Source organism: Neoarius graeffei, chromosome 11, assembly GCF_027579695.1.
Source record: "Neoarius graeffei isolate fNeoGra1 chromosome 11, fNeoGra1.pri, whole genome shotgun sequence".
Taxonomy (NCBI): domain Eukaryota; kingdom Metazoa; phylum Chordata; class Actinopteri; order Siluriformes; family Ariidae; genus Neoarius; species Neoarius graeffei.
Genome location: NC_083579.1, coordinates 82,016,260 through 82,038,336, shown reverse-complemented (window position 1 = coordinate 82,038,336; position 22,077 = coordinate 82,016,260). Strand labels below are relative to the sequence as shown.

Here is a 22,077-nt window from a genome sequence, read left to right as displayed (position 1 = left end):
TAAAAGTTTTGATGAAATTTAATGCGGATATCTTTAGACATGACATTTCCAACCCAATGCGGCTAACTAAGTTGATTAAAGAAACTCTTGGAGAGGTGGCATCAGTGAGGTATATTAGCAACAACAAGGTCATAGTGTTTTGTAAGTCTAGCGAGCAAAAACAGAAGGCTTTACGATTGCATAAGCTGGAGAAAGAGGATGTGGAATGTATGAAAGGTAGAGGTGAGGGATGGAGTAAGAGGAGTCATTACTGGTGTCCCCACAAATATTTCAGAAGAGGTATTGAAAACTTGTATGGAGGGAGGAACACTCATGAAGGCTACTCGGTTCTACACTAACAAGGGGGGGAGGGGGAAAGGTTCCAAGCATGACCATCTTGCTGCATCTCAGTGAACTGCTGCTTCCTAAATGAGTAATGATTGGATATGTTTGCTATCCAGTCAGGCCATATGTGCCAGCACCTTTGAGGTGCTTTAAGTGCCAGAGGTTGGGGCATGTTGCGGCAGTCTGTAAAGGGGCAAGGAGATATTGTAGATATGGAGGAGATCATGACTATGGGCAGTGTGAGGAGGGAGTGCAGCTCAGATGTTACAATTGTGGTGGGGCACATAGCACAGCATATCAAGGTTGTGTAAAACAGCAGGAGGAAAAGGAGGTGCAAAGACATAGAGCAGTTAACCTGGTGTCATATGCAAAGGCTGGTAAACAGGTCAAAGCAAGAGGGCCTGCAACTAATCAGAGGGTAAATCAGAATGAGGCATCAATGTAGGGTGATGGACAAGGCAGGGATGATTCCACAGTGAGAGGGGATAGGTTTATGTAACGGTTTGTATGGGTGGGTGGAGCACAGAGGACGGCAGGACAGAGATCAGGTTTGGGAATAGGGCTTTTATTGTCACACTTTTCAGTGAACAACTTTAAACAAAACAGACACACACACACAACCGGTGTCTGGTTCGGGAATGAGCTCCCTCTGCTCTCGCTCTCCCTCCTTAAGTAGGGCGCGGTCACTGGGAAGACACACAAACAGGTTAATTGCCCTCAGGTGTAGTGATTCTGCCACTTACCTTCCCTGACTCCACCCTCCTGTCACAGACCGGTGCTTGACCACACCCCCACTGCCACATACCCCCACCGCCTGACTCAGGCGGGGCGGCTGTCCGGCCTGCAGCCGACTCCCCCCCCCGACGGGAGAGGAAGTCCCCCACGACCATCTGCGCCCCCAGCCTGTGGACCACCTTGAAATTAAAGGGCTGGAGTGCCAGATACCAACGGGTGATCCGCGCGTTGGCATCCTTCATGCTGTGGAGCCACTGGAGGGGTGCATGGTCCGAACAGAGGGTGAAAGGGCATCCCCGCAGGTAGTAATGGAGGGCGAGGACCGCCCACTTGATCACCAAGCACTCTTTTTCGATGGTGCTGTAGCACCCCTCATGTACATCAGCAGGAAGCTGTCGGTACAAGACTGGGTGGTCCTCCCCCTCGACCTCCTGGGACAAAACAGCCCCCAGCCCTCTGTCCGATGCATCCGTCTGCAACATAAAGGGGAGAGAGAAGTCAGGGGAGTGTAAAAGTGGCCCCCCACACAGTGCAGCCTTTACCTCAGAGAAAGCCCGCTGGCATTGCTCCGTCCACTGGACCGGATCTGGTGCCCCCTTTTTAGTCAGATCAGTCAGCGGGCTGGTGACGTCCGAATAATTAGGTATAAACCTACGATAATAGCCAGCCAGCCCCAGGAACTGTCTCACCCCCTTTTTGGTCTTGGGCCTCGGGCAGGCCGCAATTGCTGCTGTCTTGTTAATTTGGGGACGCACCTGCCCATTGCCCAAGTGGAAGCCCAGATACTGTAGTCTGGCTAATGCAACTTCAAAGCTCTGTGAGCATTGGTCTGGCAAAGATATTAAGCCCAACCGTTTCTCAAAGCGCGTGGTTGACCCGCCTCCCTGAAATGCCTCAGTTTGCTACTAGTCGAAGCCAGAAAAGGCTGTGACGAAGCTTAAACCAATCACATCACTCTTTCCTCTGACGTATGTGACGCGACGGAAACTGCTTGAGTAACAGGAAGATAAATACCTCCAGGGCTGCTCTTTGCTCCATTTTCAATGAGAACTTCCCATTGAATTCTTTCAATACAGCATCTACCGCTGTGTTAAAGGCTTGCCGCTGCTCCATGTTCGTAATGTTTCTAGTGAAAGAAGCGCTTCCGGCATAAATTCTGTAAACAATCTATGGCTTCCGGTCGCAGTTCTACTACGTCACTGCCTTGAACACGCCTCTAGCCAGGGCCGTTGGAGATGCTCAAAGTTGATTGGCTCCCGATTTTTCGGGAGCTTGGAAGAGCTGGAGATAGCTTGCCTTGCCAGACTAAGTTCGCAACAGGCCCCCGTGTTGCATCACACTTAGGATGGGCGGGCCCAGGCTACAGATACCGTACTTCCACCCACCCAATCGCACACTTCTTTGGGTTGGCTGTGAGACCCGCTCGCCTCAGTGACCTAAGGATGGCCCTCAGATGTTCGAGGTGCCTCGGCCAGTCATTACTATAGACGATAATGTCATCGAGGTAGGCGGCTGCATAGGTGGTGTGGGGGCGGAGGACCCTGTCCATCAGCCGCTGAAACATAGCGGGCGCCCCAAACAGCCCAAAAGGAAGTGTGACGAATTGGTGTAATCCGAACGGTGTGGAAAAGGCCATTTTTTCTCAGGATAGTGGAGTCAAGGGGATCTGCCAATAACCCTTTGTTAAATCCAGTGTCGAATAAAAGCGAGACGTGCCTAGTCGATCGAGCAACTCATCAACACGAGGCATTGGGTATGCGTCAAATTTAGACACCGCGTTGACTTTTCTATAGTCCACACAGAACCGGACCGACCCGTCGGCCTTGGGTACCAAGACCACCGGGCTGCTCCAGTCACTGTGGGACTCCTCGACGATGCCCATTTCAAGCATGGCCTCGAGTTCTTCCCAAACCACCTTTTTTTTGTGTTCGGGCAGCCTGTAAGGGTGGCTATGCACTACCACCCCTGGGGGCGTCTCAATGTGGTGCTCTATGAGGTCGGTGCGACCGGGCAGGGGCGAGAACACGTCCGAAAACTCGGTCTGCAACTGGGCGACCTCCGCGAGTTGGGTCGGGGAGAGGTGGTCTACACAGGGGACCAGAGAGGTACATGACGCCAATGCCCCTTTTTGAACCTCTGGCCCCAGCTCCGCCTTCTCCGGAACCACCGACACGGGGACCTCCTCATTCCAGAGTTTAAGCAGATTGAGGTGGTAAATCTGTAGCGCCCCACCCGTCTGTTCACCTCACCTCGTAGTCGACGTCCCCGACTCGCCGTGTGACCTCAAAGGGTCCTTGCCAATTGGCGATCAATTTGGAGCTCGATGTGGGCAACAGTACGAGTACTTTATCTCCCGGTGCGAACTCCCTAAGGCGTGTACCCTTGTTGTACAGGCAGGCTTGCCGTTCTTGCGCCTGCCGCAAATTCTCCTAGGTTAGGTGGGTGAGTGTAGAGTTTTGCGCGCAGGTCAATAACGTATTGAATTTCGTTTTTACTTTGTGAAGGTCCCGCCTCCCAATTTTCCCGCAGCACATCTAGAATGCCGCGTGGCTTACACCCATATAATAATTCAAATGGGGAGAACCCCGTGGAGGCTTGGGGGACCTCTCACACTGAAAACAACAAGGGCTCGAGCCACTTATCCCAATTACGTGCGTCCTCACTTATGAATTTTTTAATTATATTCTTGAGGGTGTGATTGAACCGTTCAACTAAACCGCCCGTTTGTGGGTGATACACGTTGGTGCGGATCGGCTTAATCCCCAATAACCCATACAGTTCGCGCAGTGTCCGTGACATAAACGTGGTGCCTTGATCAGTCAGAATCTCTTTCGGGATTCCAACTCGGGAGATAATGCGGAAGAGCGCCTCCACAATACTGCATGCTGAGATATTGCGCAGAGGCACTGCTTCCGGGTATCGTGTTGCATAGTCCACCAGGACTAATATAAAGCGGTACCCTCGTACTGACCGACCTAATGGCCCAACGAGATCCATCCCAATTCTTTCGAACGGGGTCTCGATTAATGGTAGAGGGCGCAAAGGTGCTTTTGGAATGGCTGCCGGATTTACTAACTGGCATTCGTGGCACGCCGTACACCACCTACGAACATTGCCATGAATCCCCAGCCAATAGAATCGGGCCATTATTCGGGCTAGTGTCTTATCCTGCCCTAAGTGTCCAGCCATGGGATTAAAGTGAGCCGCCTGGAATACCAATTCCCGGCGGCTCTTTGGAATTAAAAGCTGCGTGATTTGCTCTTTTGTCTGAGTGTCCTGCGTCACTCGGTATAATCTATCCTTCATAATAGAAAAATAGGGGAAGGACGGGGTGACGTTCGGCGGGAGCGTTTGACCATCGATTACTCTCACTTGGTCAAACGCATGCCGCAGAGTCTCGTCTCGCGACTGTTCTAACGGGAAATCCGCAAGGTATTCCCCGAGAGAGAGGGGAGTATGACAAGACCCACTCTTCACTAAACGGCTCATCAACTCCCCGAATCCCAGCCAATCAGTCCCCAAAATTTTCAAGTGGGTGAGGCGAGGATTAACTGCCACCTTTACTATAAATTTTTCCCCTCGGAAAAAAATGTGGACCGACACCAAAGGGTAGCTGTGAACATCCCCGTGCGCGTGCACGCGCACACACACACACACACACACACACACACACACAAAAAAAACACCTTCACACCCTGTGCTCCCCCCAGTGCCTCGTTTTGCACCAGGCTTTGGTGAATTGAGGTTTGATTACAACCGGAATCCACCAACGCCTGATATGTATCCCCTTGAATACTCACCGGTATGCAATACGCTCCAGCCCGATCAAGGGTGGCTCCTGGTGCGTCGGGGATCCGAACCACCGCGCCCACCTCCATTGCCGTGCACTGCTGTTGGAGGTGGCCCGGCTCCCCGCAGTGCCAGCAAACCGGCCTGGGCTTTCTCTCCGCACCGGTGTTCTGGGGCTCACTCACCTGAGGGGGGGGAGAGACAGACACAGAAGGGAGAAACGGGAGGGCACCGCGGGTGCGGCGGGCCGGCTGGGGTGGCGCCGGCCCCCGCAGTGGGGGAATGGGGTGAGGACGGGACACAGGAGGAGAGAGAGAAGAGGAGAGAAGAGGCTGTCTGCTGTGCTGCCGCCGGGACAGCCACCAAATGGTCCTCTGCCAGCTTGATGGCCTGATCCAGCGATGCCGGGTGGTGGCACTGGACCCAGTCCGCGGTTCCTGCTGGCAAGCGTGCAATGAACTGTTCCAGTACCACCAAGTCGTACGTGAATGGCCGGCTGACTTCCTCCAAGCACAAAGCGTGGAAGCACTGATGTTGCTGCTCAGGGGTGCACCCCACATGCTGGAGGACGGCCCGGTGGAGGTCCACGTAGGCCAGCTGGCGGTCGGCAGGGAGCTGTAGCGCGGCCAGCTGCGCCTCTCCCATTAGCAGGGGGAGGAGGCGTGCTGCTCCATTGGCCACCCCGAGGTCTCCGCGACTTGCTCGAAGAGCGTGATAAATGCCTCGGGGTCATCCTGCGGGCCCATCTTGGTTAGGGTGAGGGGGGATGGGCCCGCGGTGGGAGTGCTGGTGGACCCCGCCGACGTGAGGAGGTGCCAGAATGCCTCACGATCTTCTTGCTGGGCCAGCACCAGGGCCTCGAACCGCTGTTCCTTTCAGAGGGTGACTAACGCCTGGTGCTGGCTTTGCTGGGCCGTGGCGAGGGCGTGGACCAGTTTGGCGAACGGGGAGGACTCCATGGGGCTGATCGGTTGCTGCGCTCCAGATCCCGGGTTTCAGCACCACTGTAATGGTTTGTATGGGTGGGTGGAGCACAGAGGACGGCAGGACAGAGATCAGGTTCGGGAATAGGGTTTTTATTGCCACACTTTTCAGTGAACAACTTTAAACAAAACAGACACACACACAACCGGCGTCTGGTTCGGGAATGAGCTCCCTCTGCTCTCGCTCTCCCTCCTTAAGTAGGGCGCGGTCACTGGGAAGACACAAACAGGTTAATTGCCCTCAGGTGTAGTGATTCTGCCACTTACCTTCCCTGACTCCACCCTCCTGTCACAGACCGGCGCTTGACCACGCCCCCGCTGCCACAGCTTACAATGCAGGTGGATAAGATAGATTTTCTAGCTTTTATAATTAAGGTTATTAACTGCTCTGCCCAAGCAACTACGCATACAGATCGCATTAAGATAATACTGCAAGCTGCAAAGGCACATTTGGACATGGCTAGTGTGCCTGTGGAAGAGGTGATAAAAAAAAAAGCTATCAGAAGGACAGGGTGAACCATCACAGTTTGAAGGATGACAGGAATCCCATTGATCATATTGCAGTGGAATGCTAGAAGCCTAGTGGCGAATGGGCAGGAATTTAAGAAATGTGTATGGGCTCCCAATTTTACCTGACATTTTATGTATACAGGAGACATGGTTAGTTCCTCACTTGCAGTTTGTAGTTCCTGGGTACACTTCAGTACGAAAAGATAGGAGGGAAGGGCAAGGGGGTGGATGTTGCACTTTTGTGAAAGATGGTTTATCATACAGGGAATTAATAGTGAGTGAGGATAGTGAGTGTGTGGCTGTGGAAATGTGGTGGACAAGAGGGGATAGCATCATAATAGTTAATTTTTTTAATCCCTGTGATGATTTAACAGTGGAGTATTTGGAAAGAGTGATACAGAGAGAGGGTAAAAAGGTGGTATGGGGATTTTAACGCACATAATTCTCTGTGGGGTAGTGATACCACTAATAGGAATGGGGAAGTTGTAGAGGAGTTCATGGATACTGAATCACTTATATGCTTAAATGATGGGCGAGGCACCAGAGTGAATGTTAGAACTGGAGCACTATCAGCACTTGATTTTACACATGTATCCAGTACATTAGCTGGGTTAAGTGAGTGGGATATATGGGAGCATTCCACTATAGGAAGTGATAATTTCCCTTTAATCTGCAAAATAGCTATAGATGTAAGCAGAGAGGTGGATTGGTCTCCGGGGAGGTGGCATTGGAAAGAAGCAAACTGGGAGTTGTTTAATGAAGTTTGTGAAACCAGAATAAACCAGGTACAGAGCACAGGAGAGGTCAATGATATGGTAAGGAGCCTGGCTGATATGTTTCTAGCTGCAACTGCAGCTGCAGTCCCCAGATCCCAAGGGAAAGGGAGGAGAAAGATAGTGCCATGGTGGACTAAGGAGTGCACTGAGGCAATCCAAGCACGTAATAAGGCATTTAGGGTGCTGCGAATGACACTTACCCCGAGAAAGTGGTGCAATATCAGAGTGCAAGGGCAAAAGCAAGAAAGGTTATTAAAGATGCAAAAAATAAATGTTGGAGGGAGTATTGTAGTCAACTTGGAACGTATGTCCAGATAGAACAGGTGTGGGGTATGGTCAAGAAGATGGGGGTATTTAGAGGAAGAAATATTCCTGTTTTGGTTGAGGGAAATAGTGAGGCAAGCTTAGCAAAGGATAAAGCAGAGCTGTTGAGGACTGCATTTGCCAAAGCTCATAGCTCAAGTAATTTGGGTGAACAGTGGGTGGAGCAGAGACAAATAACCCTGAGAGAGTAGGGCAGTGTGTGTGAAAAACAAACAGACTGCAGCAGTGCTATGGATAGTGATATTACACTATTTGAGCTTAAAAGTGCCCTCATTAACACCTCCAATACTGCACCAGGTCAGGATGAAATGTACTACATAATGTTGAAGCATGTATCAGATGTAGTGCTTAATAAGGTAGTGGAAGCATTCAATAGAATATGGTCAGAAGGAAAGGTGCCAGCTGTGTGGAAGCATTCCCTAGTCATTCCAATAGCCAAGCCAGGGAAAGAGCCTTCAAAGGTAACTAGCTACAGGCCTATTGAACTTGCATCTAATTTGTGTAAACTGATGGAGAGAATACTGGTTAACAGGTTAACATATTTTATGGAAAGCAAGGGGCTGTTTGCAGGATACCAGAGTGGGTTTAGGAAGGGAAGGTCTACTCTGGATGCCATGATCAGACTTGAGACTGACATTAGGAAAGCCTTAGCCATGAAAGAGGTTCTTGTGGCTGTCTTCTTTGACATAGAGAAGGCTTATGACATGCTGTGAAAGGAGGGCCTCCTAATGCAGCTGAAAAAGCTTGGGGTGTGAGGGAAGCTTTTTAACTGGATATTGAGCTTCCTATTTGGGCGTACAATCCAGGTGAAGGTGGGGGCAGATATATCTACTGTGATTGAGGTGGAAAATGGCACACCCCAGGGCAGCGTTATCAGTCCTGTGTTATTTAACATCATGATAAATGATGCATAGAATGTAAGCCCAGACATAGAGGTTTCATTATATGCAGATGATGGGGCCTTGTGGAGGAAGGGAAGGATCATTAACTAGACAAGAAGTTTGCATGTGGTGCCCAGATCAAGAGGAGATGGTGCAACATGTATTGTTTTTATGTCCTAGGTACCAGTGGCACAGGGAGAAATGGAAAGATAAATTGCAAAGAGCTGGATGCTCAGACTTTAGTCTAACTTCAATTCTGGGATATGGAATAAGGCCAAGGGAACTGATCAGGTTCCTTAAGAGTGCAGGGCGATACGTGAGAATTTAAATGCACTTAAATGTAGGGAACTGTAGGTGGCGGTATGCACCTTAAAGTGTAACCCGCCATTAACCGAAAGAAGAAGAACCCTAAAGAAAAAAAAAATGGCAGGGTGTTACTGAACCAACAGAGGACAAAAAAAACTTGACTTGAAAACACCCCCCCCCCCCCCCCCAAAAAAGGCAACAAAATATGGAATAAAAGTATTTGATTGTAAGAACGTATCTTTTTTAAATTTTTCAATAATTTTTATTATAGCATTTTTCACAAATTGCTCCCATCATTTTGCCAGTTTGTTTACATTTTAAGTAGGCACTTCACATTCAGCACTGGAGCAGGCAGAAGTGGGTGACGCATTGCGCCATATGCATTGTGTGCAGCGAGCGCACAGCAGGAATTTTGTCATATAGCAAAATTGGATTTGGAAATTCCCCTTAAATATGAAATGGGTTTCCCCTGACCTCATTTTGAACCAGTGAGAGTGCTAGGGAAGATGTAGGCCTTTTTTCCGGTCCAAAACAAGATGTTGGCCAAAGCCTTGGATGAAAATTTGTCGAAGGTGAGATATTTTTGCATTTCCTGTCGTAATTGTTAGGGTTAACCTCCAAAGCCAAGTTGCTCATAAAACTAAAACATTTTCTGGTTCTAACAGTACCAATTAGGACCATGTAAACCTTTTCTATTTTGTGCTTCAATGTTAGGTGGGGGGTCAGCATGCTATTGATTTTTACTAAAATCACCATATCTCTGCAACCATAAAAGATTTTTTCAAAAATCCAAAAGCTATGTTCTTCTTCTGGTGTCCTTTAACAGAGAGCATATTTTAAAGTGAATTGAACCTGTTTGAAATTTTAAGGTAAAATGCCAATTCTAAGCGGAAATGATTTTGTCAGACATTTTGCATAAAGTTTTTATTTATCGAATTTGCAAAAAATAAAAATGCTCTGTTTCTCAAAATCCAGTGAATGTGGATAGAATAAAACAGTTATTCCACTCATTGTACACGGCTTATAGACAACTTGGTGCTACGTGCCTCATCACCTATCAGCTCATGTACAACTCGATTTCGTGGAATAACTGAAATAAATCATTACAATATTAGTAGAAGTAGTAAAGAACTCATTGTAGCATTCAGCACCCTCTCATGCTTTGTTCTACACCAGGGGTGTCCAAACAGATCCATAAAGGGCTGTGTGGCTGCAGGTTTTCATTCCAGCCATGCAGCAGCACACCTGATTTGGCTTATTCAATCAACTGATACACCCACTCTTTAATCAAGGGTGGGTGTGGCTGCAAGTATTTGACTGTATGAAGACAGTTCAGTTGATTGAATGAGCCAAGTCAGGTGTGCTGCTGCATGGCTGGAATGAAAACCTGCAGCCACACGGCCCTTTATGGATCAGTTTGGACACCCCTGATCTACACTGAAGAAAAAAAAAAAGTCATTGTATTAGTATAAGAACACATGGAAGGATTTTAAAAATATCTACCGCCTGAAGCTCAATCTTGGTCTCCAGGTCTTTGTTGATGTAGTAGTGAAGAGTCTGCATGAGGCTGCTCTTCTTAGAAGCTGAGATGAATTGGTCTTCAATATACGCCCCTCGTAACCTTAACAGCATGTTCTTTTGCACTGAAATACACACGGAGGTCAATGCATCAATGCTACACACCAATGGGGACAGGTTTTAATCTTCTTACCCTCAAGTGGTAGTTTATCTATTGTCACCTCCACAATGGATAGCGGTGCCGCCTAAAATCACAGTAAGAAAAATCTGTTTACACATTTTAGAAATGGTTTCACCTGAATACACCACATCCACTTAAATAAAGGAAACTTGGCAGTGTTAACTGTATATGTTCATCATGTATGACTATAATATCATGATATCTATGAATTCAATGCCATATGACACTTGAGATGTTTGTTTAATATTTAGACTGCAGCAATGTTTCATAAAACATTTCAATGGATTTTCCATCTGAAAAACGGTCCTCCTAGAAATCATACAGGACCGAGTTATTGAAGGATCTCTGTTGTATGTAATGCATGATATGAATCTGTCTAAATGTAGGTTAAAAAAAAGGCAAAAAAGTTTAAAAGCAGGAAGATGCTGTTGAACTACAGTTCTGTACAAAAATCTTAGGCACATGTAAAGAAATGCTGTAGACCAAAAATGGCTTAAAAATAATGAAATTAAACATTTCAACATAAAAAAACCACCACTATAAACAGTAATCAGTGAGCCATAATAAATGAAACAAAATCAGTATTTGGTGAGATACAACCCTTTGCTTTAAAAAAAAAAAAAATCCGTCTCAGGAAATGATCTGTAGGTTTTCCTGAGCATCTTACAGAATCAGCCACAATTCTTCTGGACACTGTCACACTCACTTCTTCATTTTACACCAAAACCCAGCAGCCTTCATTATGTTTTCTTTTTTCATCTGAAAAGTGCTCTCTTATGGAATATGCTGCTCAGACACAAACTTTTTTTTTCTGTAACATTTAATTTCATACTGGAAAATGAACGTTTGGACTAAAATGTTTTTGTACTGACTCAATTATGTAGAAGTCATAAAATAGAAATCTATAACAAATTTTGGATGGGAAAAAAAATATAGGGGGCTAATACTTTTGCACAGTACTGTATATTAAAAGATGAAAAAATATGTACAGTATGCTCTCTACTAATTTGCTGATCTAACCTGAAAAAAAGTCGAAAAGGCTATTTCTTTGGAGCTAGATTTTTCCACTTGGGTCCTCTGCCCACTCCTACAGCTCCATCCAACAGTACAAGAGGTACCAACTGGTGCAAGTTAAGAGTGATGACATCCTTTCTCCAGGATGTGTTATACCAGTCATCATATCTTTTCATGCTGTGTAACAGCATATGCAGAGGAAAATGCTATCTGCCCTCTTCCACATATATGAGCTCACAGATGCCGTGTGATTGGCAGCACATTCAGTTGCTCATATGTCATGTTTAATTAAGACTGTTGTACATTTGTGTGCTATGTTTCTGCAGGAAAATGAACTACCGAGTTGTACAAGCATTACAATACATTACAGGCATTTAGCAGATGCTCTTATTCAGAGTGATGTACAACACACTCAGAGCAGCCTGGGGAGCAGATGCCTTGCTCAAGGGCACTTTATCCATTCCTGCTGGTGCAGGGAATTGAACCAGCAACCTTTTGGGCCCCAAACTGCTTCTCTAATCATTAAGCCATGGCTTCCTCTAGCAGGTGATAAGTGTGTAGTATGGATAGGAGGGTCACCCTAACCTCTATAACCTCTACATTTGTGCAGTTGTATGTTCAGTGTGTGTGTGTGTGTGTGTGTGTGTGTGTTTAAATAATAATAATAATAATAACAACAATCAAGCATGCTGTCTTGCAAGTAGTGCACATGGAACTTGTGGTGGTGTGACGTGCCACAGAAACAATCTTGGGCAATCCTTATTGCATAGCTCAATCAAAATAGCCCTTACCACAAGAACCTCGTTGGAGAGATATTCTCGAGATGCTTCAGGGCTGTAATACAAAAATAAAAAAAGGTTGTTTAGTCATGGGAATGGCACTGTGTTGCATTGGATAGCATTCCCATCTGACAGCTCCAGAGTTTCCAGATTGTTCTTGAGCCTCTGTGGGTTTCCTCTGGTTTCATACCCAGTAGGTAGATTGTGATGTGAAATTGCCCATTGGTGTGAATGTGAAATTTCTGTAAATTCCTGTGTCACGCACAGTGCTCCAGGAATAGGTGTTGGATCCACTGCTATTCTGACCAGGACAAAGCACTTACTGAAAATGAATGAGTCACTGCAGTGCTTCCAGGACTGACTCTATAAAGGTTTCTTACTAACCTCTAGTAAGGTTTCTACTTCTACCTGGGATATAAAGCATGATGGATACTGGAATTCAGATTCATCTCATCTCATTATCTCTAGCCGCTTTATCCTGTTCTACAGGGTTGCAGGCGAGCTGGAGCCTATCCCAGCTGACTACGGGCGAAAGGCGGGGTTCACCCTGGACAAGTCGCCAGGTCATCACAGGGCTGACACATAGACACAGACAACCATTCACACTCACATTCACACCTACGCTCAATTTAGAGTCACCAGTTAACCTAACCTGCATGTCTTTGGACTGTGGGGGAAACCGGAGCACCCGGAGGAAACCCACGCGGACACGGGGAGAACATGCAAACTCCGCACAGAAAGGCCCTCGCCGGCCACAGAGCTCGAACCTGGACCTTCTTGCTGTGAGGCGACAGCGCTAACCACTACACCACCGTGCTGCCCCTTATTATTATTAATTATTATTTATTGCATTAACCACTTTCCTACAATTAAATGAAGTATAGATGACAGTACTCGGCCTCAATTCTGTCCCTTGGAGTTAATTATTTCACTTGGCAATGAAAGACCTTTAAATGGTGTTTTTCATTCAGTCATTATAATCATCCCTTCATGAAGAGACAGGAGGCAAAGTTGGAGGTGGTGGAGTTGAGGATGTTAAAGTTTGCGATGGGAGTGACAAGGTTGGACAGGATAAGGAACGAGCACATCAGAGGGACAGCACATGTAGACAGTTTGGGAATTAAGCTAGGAGAGAGGAGACTGAGATGGTATGGGCACATCCTGAGAAGAGATGCAGAGCATGTGGGAAGGAGAATGTTGAGGATGGAGCTGCCAGGCAAACGAAAACGAGGAAGACCAAAGAGGAGATACATGGATGTGGTGAGAGAGGACATGAAAGTGGCAGGTGTGGTAGAGAAGGATGCGGAAGACAGGGAGCAATGGAGACGAAAGATCCGCTGTGGCGACCCCTAATCGGGAGCAGCCAGAAGGTGATGATTATAATGAAGGGAAAACGTATAATGAAGCAAAATGTCACTTATTTCTGTGAAATAAATATGTGGAATTCAGCCTCAGTCCTGCCTCCTGACCTTGAGATAGGACATTTAATCATATTCCACCTGCCAATTAACATTCTTCTAATGTGTGTTTAATGCAGTTATTGTGAGCGAGTTATTTCTAATTAAGTTAAATACAGTCGAATATTTTGCACCTTGGCACCTTCAGGACATTACGCTTGATGGATTTTATTTTCTTGCCAGTGGAAGTCTTCCAGCTGTGGTTAGTACAACATGATTATAGTTCATGTCTATAATTAAATGGTTTGCAGTCTCAGGGCTGCACTCTGACTTTCAGCACCAGAATAGAGTTTAATAAAATGTGACGTTTATTAATTTTTGTGCCCTCGAACATGAAAAATTAATCAGGCATATTGTTGAATACATTAAAAAACAGGTTAGTGAGTGTCAAGTCATTCATTCATACGTCTTTATTCACAAGATAAAATACATATCTGGTGTTACAAGGTTTAAAAATATATAAATATATATAAAAAAACACATTTACATTAGGAATAATGGAAAACTATGTAATTATGGAGGATACTTAAATATTTAATTTATACACCCAAGTTATATCTATAATTAACTATTAAAAACTGTTCTTAAAAACGTTCCATATTTATTTTATTTTTATAGCAGGATTTATTTCTAAGATTTATTGTGGTCTTTTTATATCTTGGTAGTAATTTATAGAACGGATGATTACAATTACATATTTTCTCAAATAACCGCCTATCACATTTTTCTAATAGAGCCGAAATATCTAACTTGTTCGATGTATATCGTCTTTTATGACAACATTCTAAAAATCATTGAATGACATTTAAGTCAGATTGGCTGGCCCCATAAACGGGTAACCCATAAATAATCTTGGGCATGATGATAGCTTTAAAGAGATGATCGATTTCAGTCTGATTGTATCCATCATTGCACAGACTTCTAATTATATACAGTCCTTTATTCGCTTCATGCAGCTTACTCTTAATATGTTGACTGAATTTACAGTTACTTTGCAGAATTAATCCTAGGATTTTTAGACTATCATGTTGTTTAATATTACTGATCACAGGAAGTACATCATTGCCTCGCTTGTGCAGTACAAGCTCCTTGCATTTACTATAATTACAAACCATATCATTTTTCCTTGTCCAGTACATAAACTGTTCCAAAGCTACAACAGACTTATCCACGGAATCTTTCAATACCGTAACTAAAATAGTTGAATCATCGGCATATTTAGTTAACGATACTTCAGCGTGCTCATTGAATTCTAAATCATTAAGGAATAAGTTGAAAAGGTAGGGGCCACTAACACTGCCCTGCATTGTGCCCTTATTTACTAACTTCCATTCGCATATGATCTTGTGAACGACATGCTGCTTTCTGTCTGATAAAAAGCTAATGTACCAATTAATTATATACGGACTTAGTGAAACATGCTTGAGCTTTTCAACTAAAATGTTATGCTTCACATTATCAAACGCTTTGGAAAAATCCATTGTGAACATTCTCACAGCCGCAGATTCTCTTTTGTCCAAAGACTCAAGAAACGTATGTTGCATTTTTAGCAGCGCATTAACACAACTCCCACAGGATCGATATGCAAATTGTGAGTTATTTAAACTTGCTTGCATGCAATCTTTACTAAAACTTCCATAAACAGTTCTTTCAAAAGTTCTAGCAATCACCGGGGTGACATTTATTCCTCTAAAGTCCTCGTGTATTTCAGGAATGTCCACTTTGGGGAGGGGATTGATATTAGCCTCCTTCCAGCGGCTAGGCCAGTACTGTTGTTTTAACGATCGGTTCCAGATTGACTCAATAACAGGTGTAAATATTGCCGCGTGATCACGCCAGACCCAAAAAGGAATCCCATCCGGTCCTGTAGCAGTTCGTTTGATACGTGACTGTGGCAGCGGGGGCGTGGTCAAGTGCCAGTCTGTGACAGGAGGGCGGAGTCAGGGAAGGTAAGTGGCAGAATCACGACACCTGAGAGCAATTAACCTGTGTTTGTGTGTCTTCCCAGTGACCGCGCCCTATATCAGGAGGGAGAGCGAGAGCAAGAGGAGCTCATCCCTGAACCAGATGCCAGTTGTGTGTGTGTCTGGGCGAGTGACTATTGTTAAACTGAAAAGTGTGGCAATAAAGCCAAATTATAAAACCTGATCTCTGTCCTGCCATCCTCTGTGCTCCAACCACACGTAGGGAGGCTTACAGTGGTGCCGAAACCCGGGACAGTGGCGCACCAAACCAGCAGCCCCATGGAATCCTCCCCGTTCGCCGATCTGGTCCACGCCCTCGCCACGGCTCAGCAAAGCCAGCACCAGGCACTCGTCACGCTCCGAAAGGAGCAGGAGCAGCGCTTCGAAGCCCTGGTGCTGGCCCAGCAGGAAGATCGCGAGGCGTTCCGGCATCTCCTCGCGTCGGCGGGGTCCACCAGCGCTCCGGCCGCGGGCTCGTCTCCCCTCATTGTCACCAAGATGGGCCTGCAGGACGACCCCGAGGCGTTCATCACGTTGTTTGAACAGGTCGCCGAAGCTTCGGGGTGGCCAATGGAGCAGCGCGCGGCGCGCCTCCTCCCCCTGCTCACGGGAGAGGCACAGCTGGCCATGCTACAGCTCCCCGCCGACCGCCGGCTGGCTTACGCGGACCTCTGCCGGGCCGTCCTCCAGAGCGTGGGGCGCACACCGGAGCAACAGCGCCAGCGCTTCCGTGCGCTGCGACTGGAGGAAGTCGGTCGGCCGTTCGCGTTCGGCCAGCAGCTCCGGGACGCCTGCTGGCGGTGGCTGAGGGCCAACAATCGCGACGCCGAGGGAATCGTTGACCAGGTGGTACTGGAACAGTTCATCGCCCGCTTACCAGCCGGAACCGCAGAGTGGGTCCAGTGCCACCGCCTGGCGTCGCTGGATCAGGCAGTCGAGCTGGTGGAGGATCATCTGGCGGCTGTCCCGGCGGCAGGACAGCAGATGGCATCGTCTCTTCTCTCCTCTTCTCTCTCTCTCCCCCTCTCCTCCTGTGTCCCGTCCTCGCCCCATTCCCCCACCGCGGAGGCGGGGTCCGGCACCACCCCAGCCGGCCCGCCGCACCCGCGGTGCCCTCCCGTTTCTCCCTTCTGTGTCTGTCTCTCCCCCACGTCAGGTGAGTGAGCCCCAGATCACCGGTGCAGAGGGAAAGCCCGGGCCGGTTTGCTGGCACTGCGGGGAGCCGGGCCACCTTCATCAGCAGTGCACAGCAATGGAAGTGGGCGCGGTGGTTCGGATCCCCGATGCGCCAGAGGCCGCCCTCGATCGGGCCGGAGCGTATCGCATACCGGTGAGTATCCAAGGGGCTACATATCAGGCATTGGTGGATTCTGGTTGTAATCAGACCTCAATTCGCCAAAGCCTGGTTCAAAATGAGGCATTGGGGGGAGCACAAGGGGTGAAGGTGTTGTGTGTGCACGGGGATGTTCACAGCTACCCTTTGGTGTCGGTCCACATTATTTTCAGAGGGGAAAAATTTATAGTGAAGGCGGCGGTTAATCCTCGCCTTACCCACTCGTTAATTTTGGGGACTGATTGGCCGGGATTTCGGGGTTTAATGACGCGCCTAGTAGAGAGTGGGTCCTGCCATTTGACAGGGGGAGGTCCCGGTGTCGCTTTGGCGGGAGCAGCTGTCACAGAGCCGTCTACGTCATCTCCGCGTCAGAGTGAGGAGCCGCCGGCTCCTCCTCTCTCTATTGGGGAATCCCTCGCGGATTTCTCATTAGAGCAGTCGCGAGACGAGACTCTGCGGCATGCGTTTGACCAAGTGAGAGTAATCGATGGTCAAACGCTCCAGCCGAACGCCACCCCGTCCTTCCCCTACTTCGCGATTATGAAGGATAGATTATACCGAGTGACGCAGGACACTCAAACTAAAGAGCGAGTCACGCAGCTTTTAATTCCGAAAAGCCGCCGGGAATTGGTATTCCAGGCGGCTCACTTTAATCCCATGGCTGGACACTTAGGGCAGGATAAAACACTAGCCCAAATAATGGCCCGATTCTATTGGCCGGGGATTCGCGGCAATGTCCGTAGGTGGTGTACGGCATGCCACGAATGCCAGTTAGTAAACCCAGCGGCCATTCCAAAAGCGCCTTTGCGCCCTCTACCGTTAATCGAGACCCCGTTTGAGAGAATTGGGATGGATCTCGTCGGGCCATTAGATCGGTCAGCATGAGGGTACCGCTTTATATTAGTTCTGGTGGACTATGCAAGGCGATACCCGGAAGCCATGCCTCTGCGCAATATCTCAGCACGCAGTATTGCGGAGGCACTCTTCCGCGTCATCTCCCGAGTTGGAATCCCGAAAGAGATTCTGACTGATCAAGGCACTACGTTTATGTCACGAACACTGCGCGAACTGTATGGGTTATTGGGGATTAAGCCGATCCGCACCAGCGTGTATCACCCACAATCGGACGGTTTAGTAGAAAGATTCAACCGCACCCTCAAAAATATTATTAAGAAATTCGTAAGCAAGGACGCACGTAATTGGGATAAGTGGCTCGAACCCTTGCTGTTCTAAGTGTGAGAGGTCCCCCAAGCCTCCACGGGGTTCTCCCCGTTCGAATTATTGTATGGGCGTAAGCCGCGCGGCATCCTGGACGTGCTGCGGGAAAACTGGGAGGAGGGACCTTCACAAAGTAAGAATGAAATTCAGTACGTTATGGACCTGCGCGCAAAACTCCACACGCTCACCCACCTAACTCAGGAGAATTTGCGGCAGGCCCAGGAACGACAAGCCCGCCTGTACAACAAGGGTACGCGCCTTAGAGAGTTCACTCCGGGAGATAAGGTACTCCTACTGTTGCCCATGTCGAGCTCCAAATTGATCGCCAAGTGGCAAGGACACTTTGAGGTCACACGGCGAGTCGGGGATGTCGACTATGAGGTGAGGCGAACGGACAGGGGTGGGGCGCTACAGATTTACCACCTCAATCTGCTTAAACTCTGGAACGAGGAGGTCCCCGTGGCGTTGGTGTTGGTAGTTCTGGAGAAGGCGGAGCTGGGGCCGGAGGTTCAAAAAGGAACATTGGCATCACGTACCTCTCCGGTCACCTGTGGAGACCACCTCTCCCCGACCCAACTCACGGAGGTCGCCCAGTTGCAGACCGAGTTTTCGGATGTGTTCTCGCCCCTGCCCGGTTGCACTAACCTCATAGAGCACCACATAGAGACGCCCCCGGGGGTGGTAGTGCGTAGCCGCCCTTACAGGCTACCCGAGCACAAAAAAAAGGTGGTTCGGGAAGAACTTCAGACCATGCTCGAAATGGGCATCGTCGAGGAGTCCCACAGTGACTGGAGCAGCCCGGTGGTCTTGGTACCCAAGGCCGACGGGTCGGTCCGGTTCTGTGTGGACTATAGGAAAGTCAACGCGGTGTCTAAATTCGACGCGTACCCAATGCCTCGTATTGATGAGTTGCTCGATCGACTCGGCACTGCTCGCTTTTATTCGACACTGGATTTGACGAAGGGATATTGGCAGATCCCCTTGACTCCACTATCCCGAGAAAAAATGGCCTTTTCCACACCGTTTGGTTTACACCAATTCGTCACCCTTCCGTTTGGGCTGTTTGGGGCGCCCGCGACGTTTCAGCGGCTGATGGACAGAGTCCTCTGCCCTCACGCCACGTATGCGGCAGCGTATTTAGATGACATCATCATCTATAGCAATGACTGGCAGTGGCACCTCGAACATCTGAGGGCCGTCCTTAGGTCGCTGAGGCGAGCGGGGCTCACAGCCAACCCAAAGAAGTGTGCGATTGGGCGGGTGGAAGTACGGTACCTGGGCTTCCACTTGGGCAACGGGCAGGTGCGTCCCCAAATTAATAAGATGGCAGCAATTGCGGCCTGCCCGAGGCCCAAGACCAAAAAGGGGGTGAGACAGTTCCTGGGGCTGGCTGGCTATTATCGTAGGTTTATACCTAATTATTCGGACGTCACCAGCCCGCTGACTGATCTCACTAAAAAGGGGGCACCAGATCCGGTCCAGTGGACGGAGCAGTGCCAGCGGGCTTTCTCAGAGGTAAAGGCTGCACTGTGTGGGGGGCCACTTCTACAGTCCCCTGACTTTTCTCTCCCCTTTATGTTGCAGACCGATGCGTCGGACAGAGGGCTGGGGGCGGTTTTGTCCCAGGAGGTGGAGGGGGAGGACCGCCCTGTCCTGTATATCAGCAGGAAGCTGTCGGTGCGTGAGGGGCGCTACAGCACCATAGAGAAAGAGTGTCTGGCCATCAAGTGGGGGGTTCTCGCCCTCCGGTACTACCTGCTGGGGCACCCTTTCACCCTCTGTTCGGACCACGCGCCCCTCCAGTGGCTCCACCGCATGAAAGATGCCAACGCGCGGATCACCCGTTGGTATCTGGCACTCCAACCCTTTAATTTCAAGGTGGTCCACAGGCCGGGGGCGCAGATGGTCGTGGCGGACTTCCTCTCCCGTCAAGGGGGGGGGGGGGGGGGGGGGGTGTCGGCTGCAGGCCGGACGGCCGCCCGGCCTGAGTCGGGCGGTGGGGGTATGTGGCAGCGGGGGCGTGGTCAAGCGCCGGTCTGTGACAGAAGGGCGGAGTCAGGGAAGGTAAGTGGCAGAATCATGACACCTGAGAGCAATTAACCTGTGTTTGTGTGTCTTCCCAGTGACCGCGCCCTATATCAGGAGGGAGAGCGAGAGGAGCTCATCCCTGAACCAGACGCCGGTTGTGTGTGTGTCTGGGTAAGTGACTATTGTTAAACTGAAAAGTGTGGCAATAAAGCCAAATTATAAAACCTGATCTCTGTCCTGCCGTCCTCTGTGCTCCACCCACACGTAGGGAGGCTTACAGTGACAAAGCATGAAATACTTGACAAGTGGTCAGTTGAGGCGCCGGCTCGCTGTCTGCGATCTTTACTTGAGTTGGTCTGATGTAGTCTCGATCACAGCACAGAACTCCAAAGAAGTCATTCAATCCATTTACAAACTCTTGATTTGAAATAAATCTACCTTTATCGTTCCTGAGAGAAAGCTGATCAACTTTTCTCCACCATGCACGCGATCAAAGCTTCCCTGAAGCAAGAGCTTGCCGATTCTCTACAACATATATGTCAACCTATACGGAATGTCCGTATTTTATACCAGATTTGATTCAATAAACGTAGTATATGGACGTACAAATAAAGTTATACAGATTCTTTAAAAAAACTTCAATATTTATTTAGAGCTATAATCAATTCCCACGATGATAAAAGAGCGCATAACATTTACAAACGTACTGTACACCACAGACAGCCAGTAAAGAGTCTTATGAAATCGCGTGTTATCTTGTGGTAGCGAGCCTTCGTTCCACTTTTGATCATGTTCACACCGCATTGCGAGAATCCCGCCAACCCGGAAGTAACATTTTGTTTGAAAAGCGTATTTCCACCTGAGCGACTTTCAATAGCAACTGAAAAGATTCTGAATGGGCACTCCGGCAAGATCAACACAGACACTTGCTGTGACATGCAGCCTCGTGAGGTATTGGTGCAGACTGCTAAAAAAAAAAAAAGCTGTCATGGAGTACAATTCAGAACATTAGAGTGACACTGTGTTTTTGTCGAACATTGGAGCTTTGTATTCATTCTGAAGGTTTAATTGTTATTAATATTGAATAAAAAGTAACTTGGATATATCATTGTTAATTATCATTCAAATTTTAGGTAAATTATTTTAATTTGCATCTTATACGGATTTTATAAGGGAAATACGGATTTTGGAGGTTGGTTATACAGGTTTGATTGACCAAAGGTTGACATGTATGCTACGATGATCTTTCCAATTTTCTCAGACAGCTCGTTTAGATTTCTCCCACCTGTCCTCTGTGATCTTGCTTTTCGCTTAAGAATTGATTTTAGCAGCGGGCTCATCCAAGGAGGGTCTTTTGAAGACATCTTCACTGTCTTGGTTGGGAAACATTCGTCCATTAGTTTGTTTATTATCGAGTGGACAAATTCAACCGTCTCTTCCAAATTAGTGTTGTCGGTGATAGAATTCCAATCATACTCATTGAGCTTTTGATGGAATGCAATTTTTCTGTGCTCCCTGTAATCACGTATTATACGTTTTAGTCTCAAGGATTTTAATTTGACGTCCGCAGGTAGAATGATGCCCTTGTGGTCAGTTTTCATTTGAGCCACAATGGGATAGCACTTAGAAAAAAAAAAAAAAAAAAGAGATGCATTATTTGTAAGACAATTGTCTAAGATTGAATCGTCTCGCGTAGGAAAATTAACCAAGATTAAGTCCAGACAGAGTTGATACTTTTTCCAAATCAAGCCGGTTCAAATCACCACCACACACAACAAGCCCGCTTGGGTGCTGTTCAAGGAAGCTATCCATACTGTCGATGATGTAATCTGTGAGATCATCCTCTGGATACCTTGGCTTAGGAGGGTTGTAAATTCCGCAAACTAACATGCGGTGTCCTGAAGGCAGTTCTATTTCCAGATTAACAGTCTCATACAGCTCAGATCTTAACACACAT

At 47.9% G+C, this 22,077-nt stretch overlaps 1 protein-coding gene across 4 annotated transcripts in view; it reads right to left on the bottom strand.

Annotated features, from left to right (window-relative positions):
- Positions 1 to 22,077, bottom strand: part of pla2g4f.1 (phospholipase A2, group IVF, tandem duplicate 1) — a 109,106-nt gene that overhangs the window by 45,190 nt on the left and 41,839 nt on the right. For all 4 annotated transcript variants that reach the window (XM_060934806.1, XM_060934807.1, XM_060934808.1 and 1 more), the window contains 3 exons: positions 12,133 to 12,175; positions 10,340 to 10,391; positions 10,132 to 10,271 (listed from right to left, as the gene is read on the bottom strand). In XM_060934806.1, the coding sequence (XP_060790789.1) occupies positions 10,132 to 10,271; positions 10,340 to 10,391; positions 12,133 to 12,175 (235 nt within the window). The remainder of the gene's footprint in view (positions 1 to 10,131; positions 10,272 to 10,339; positions 10,392 to 12,132; positions 12,176 to 22,077) is intronic.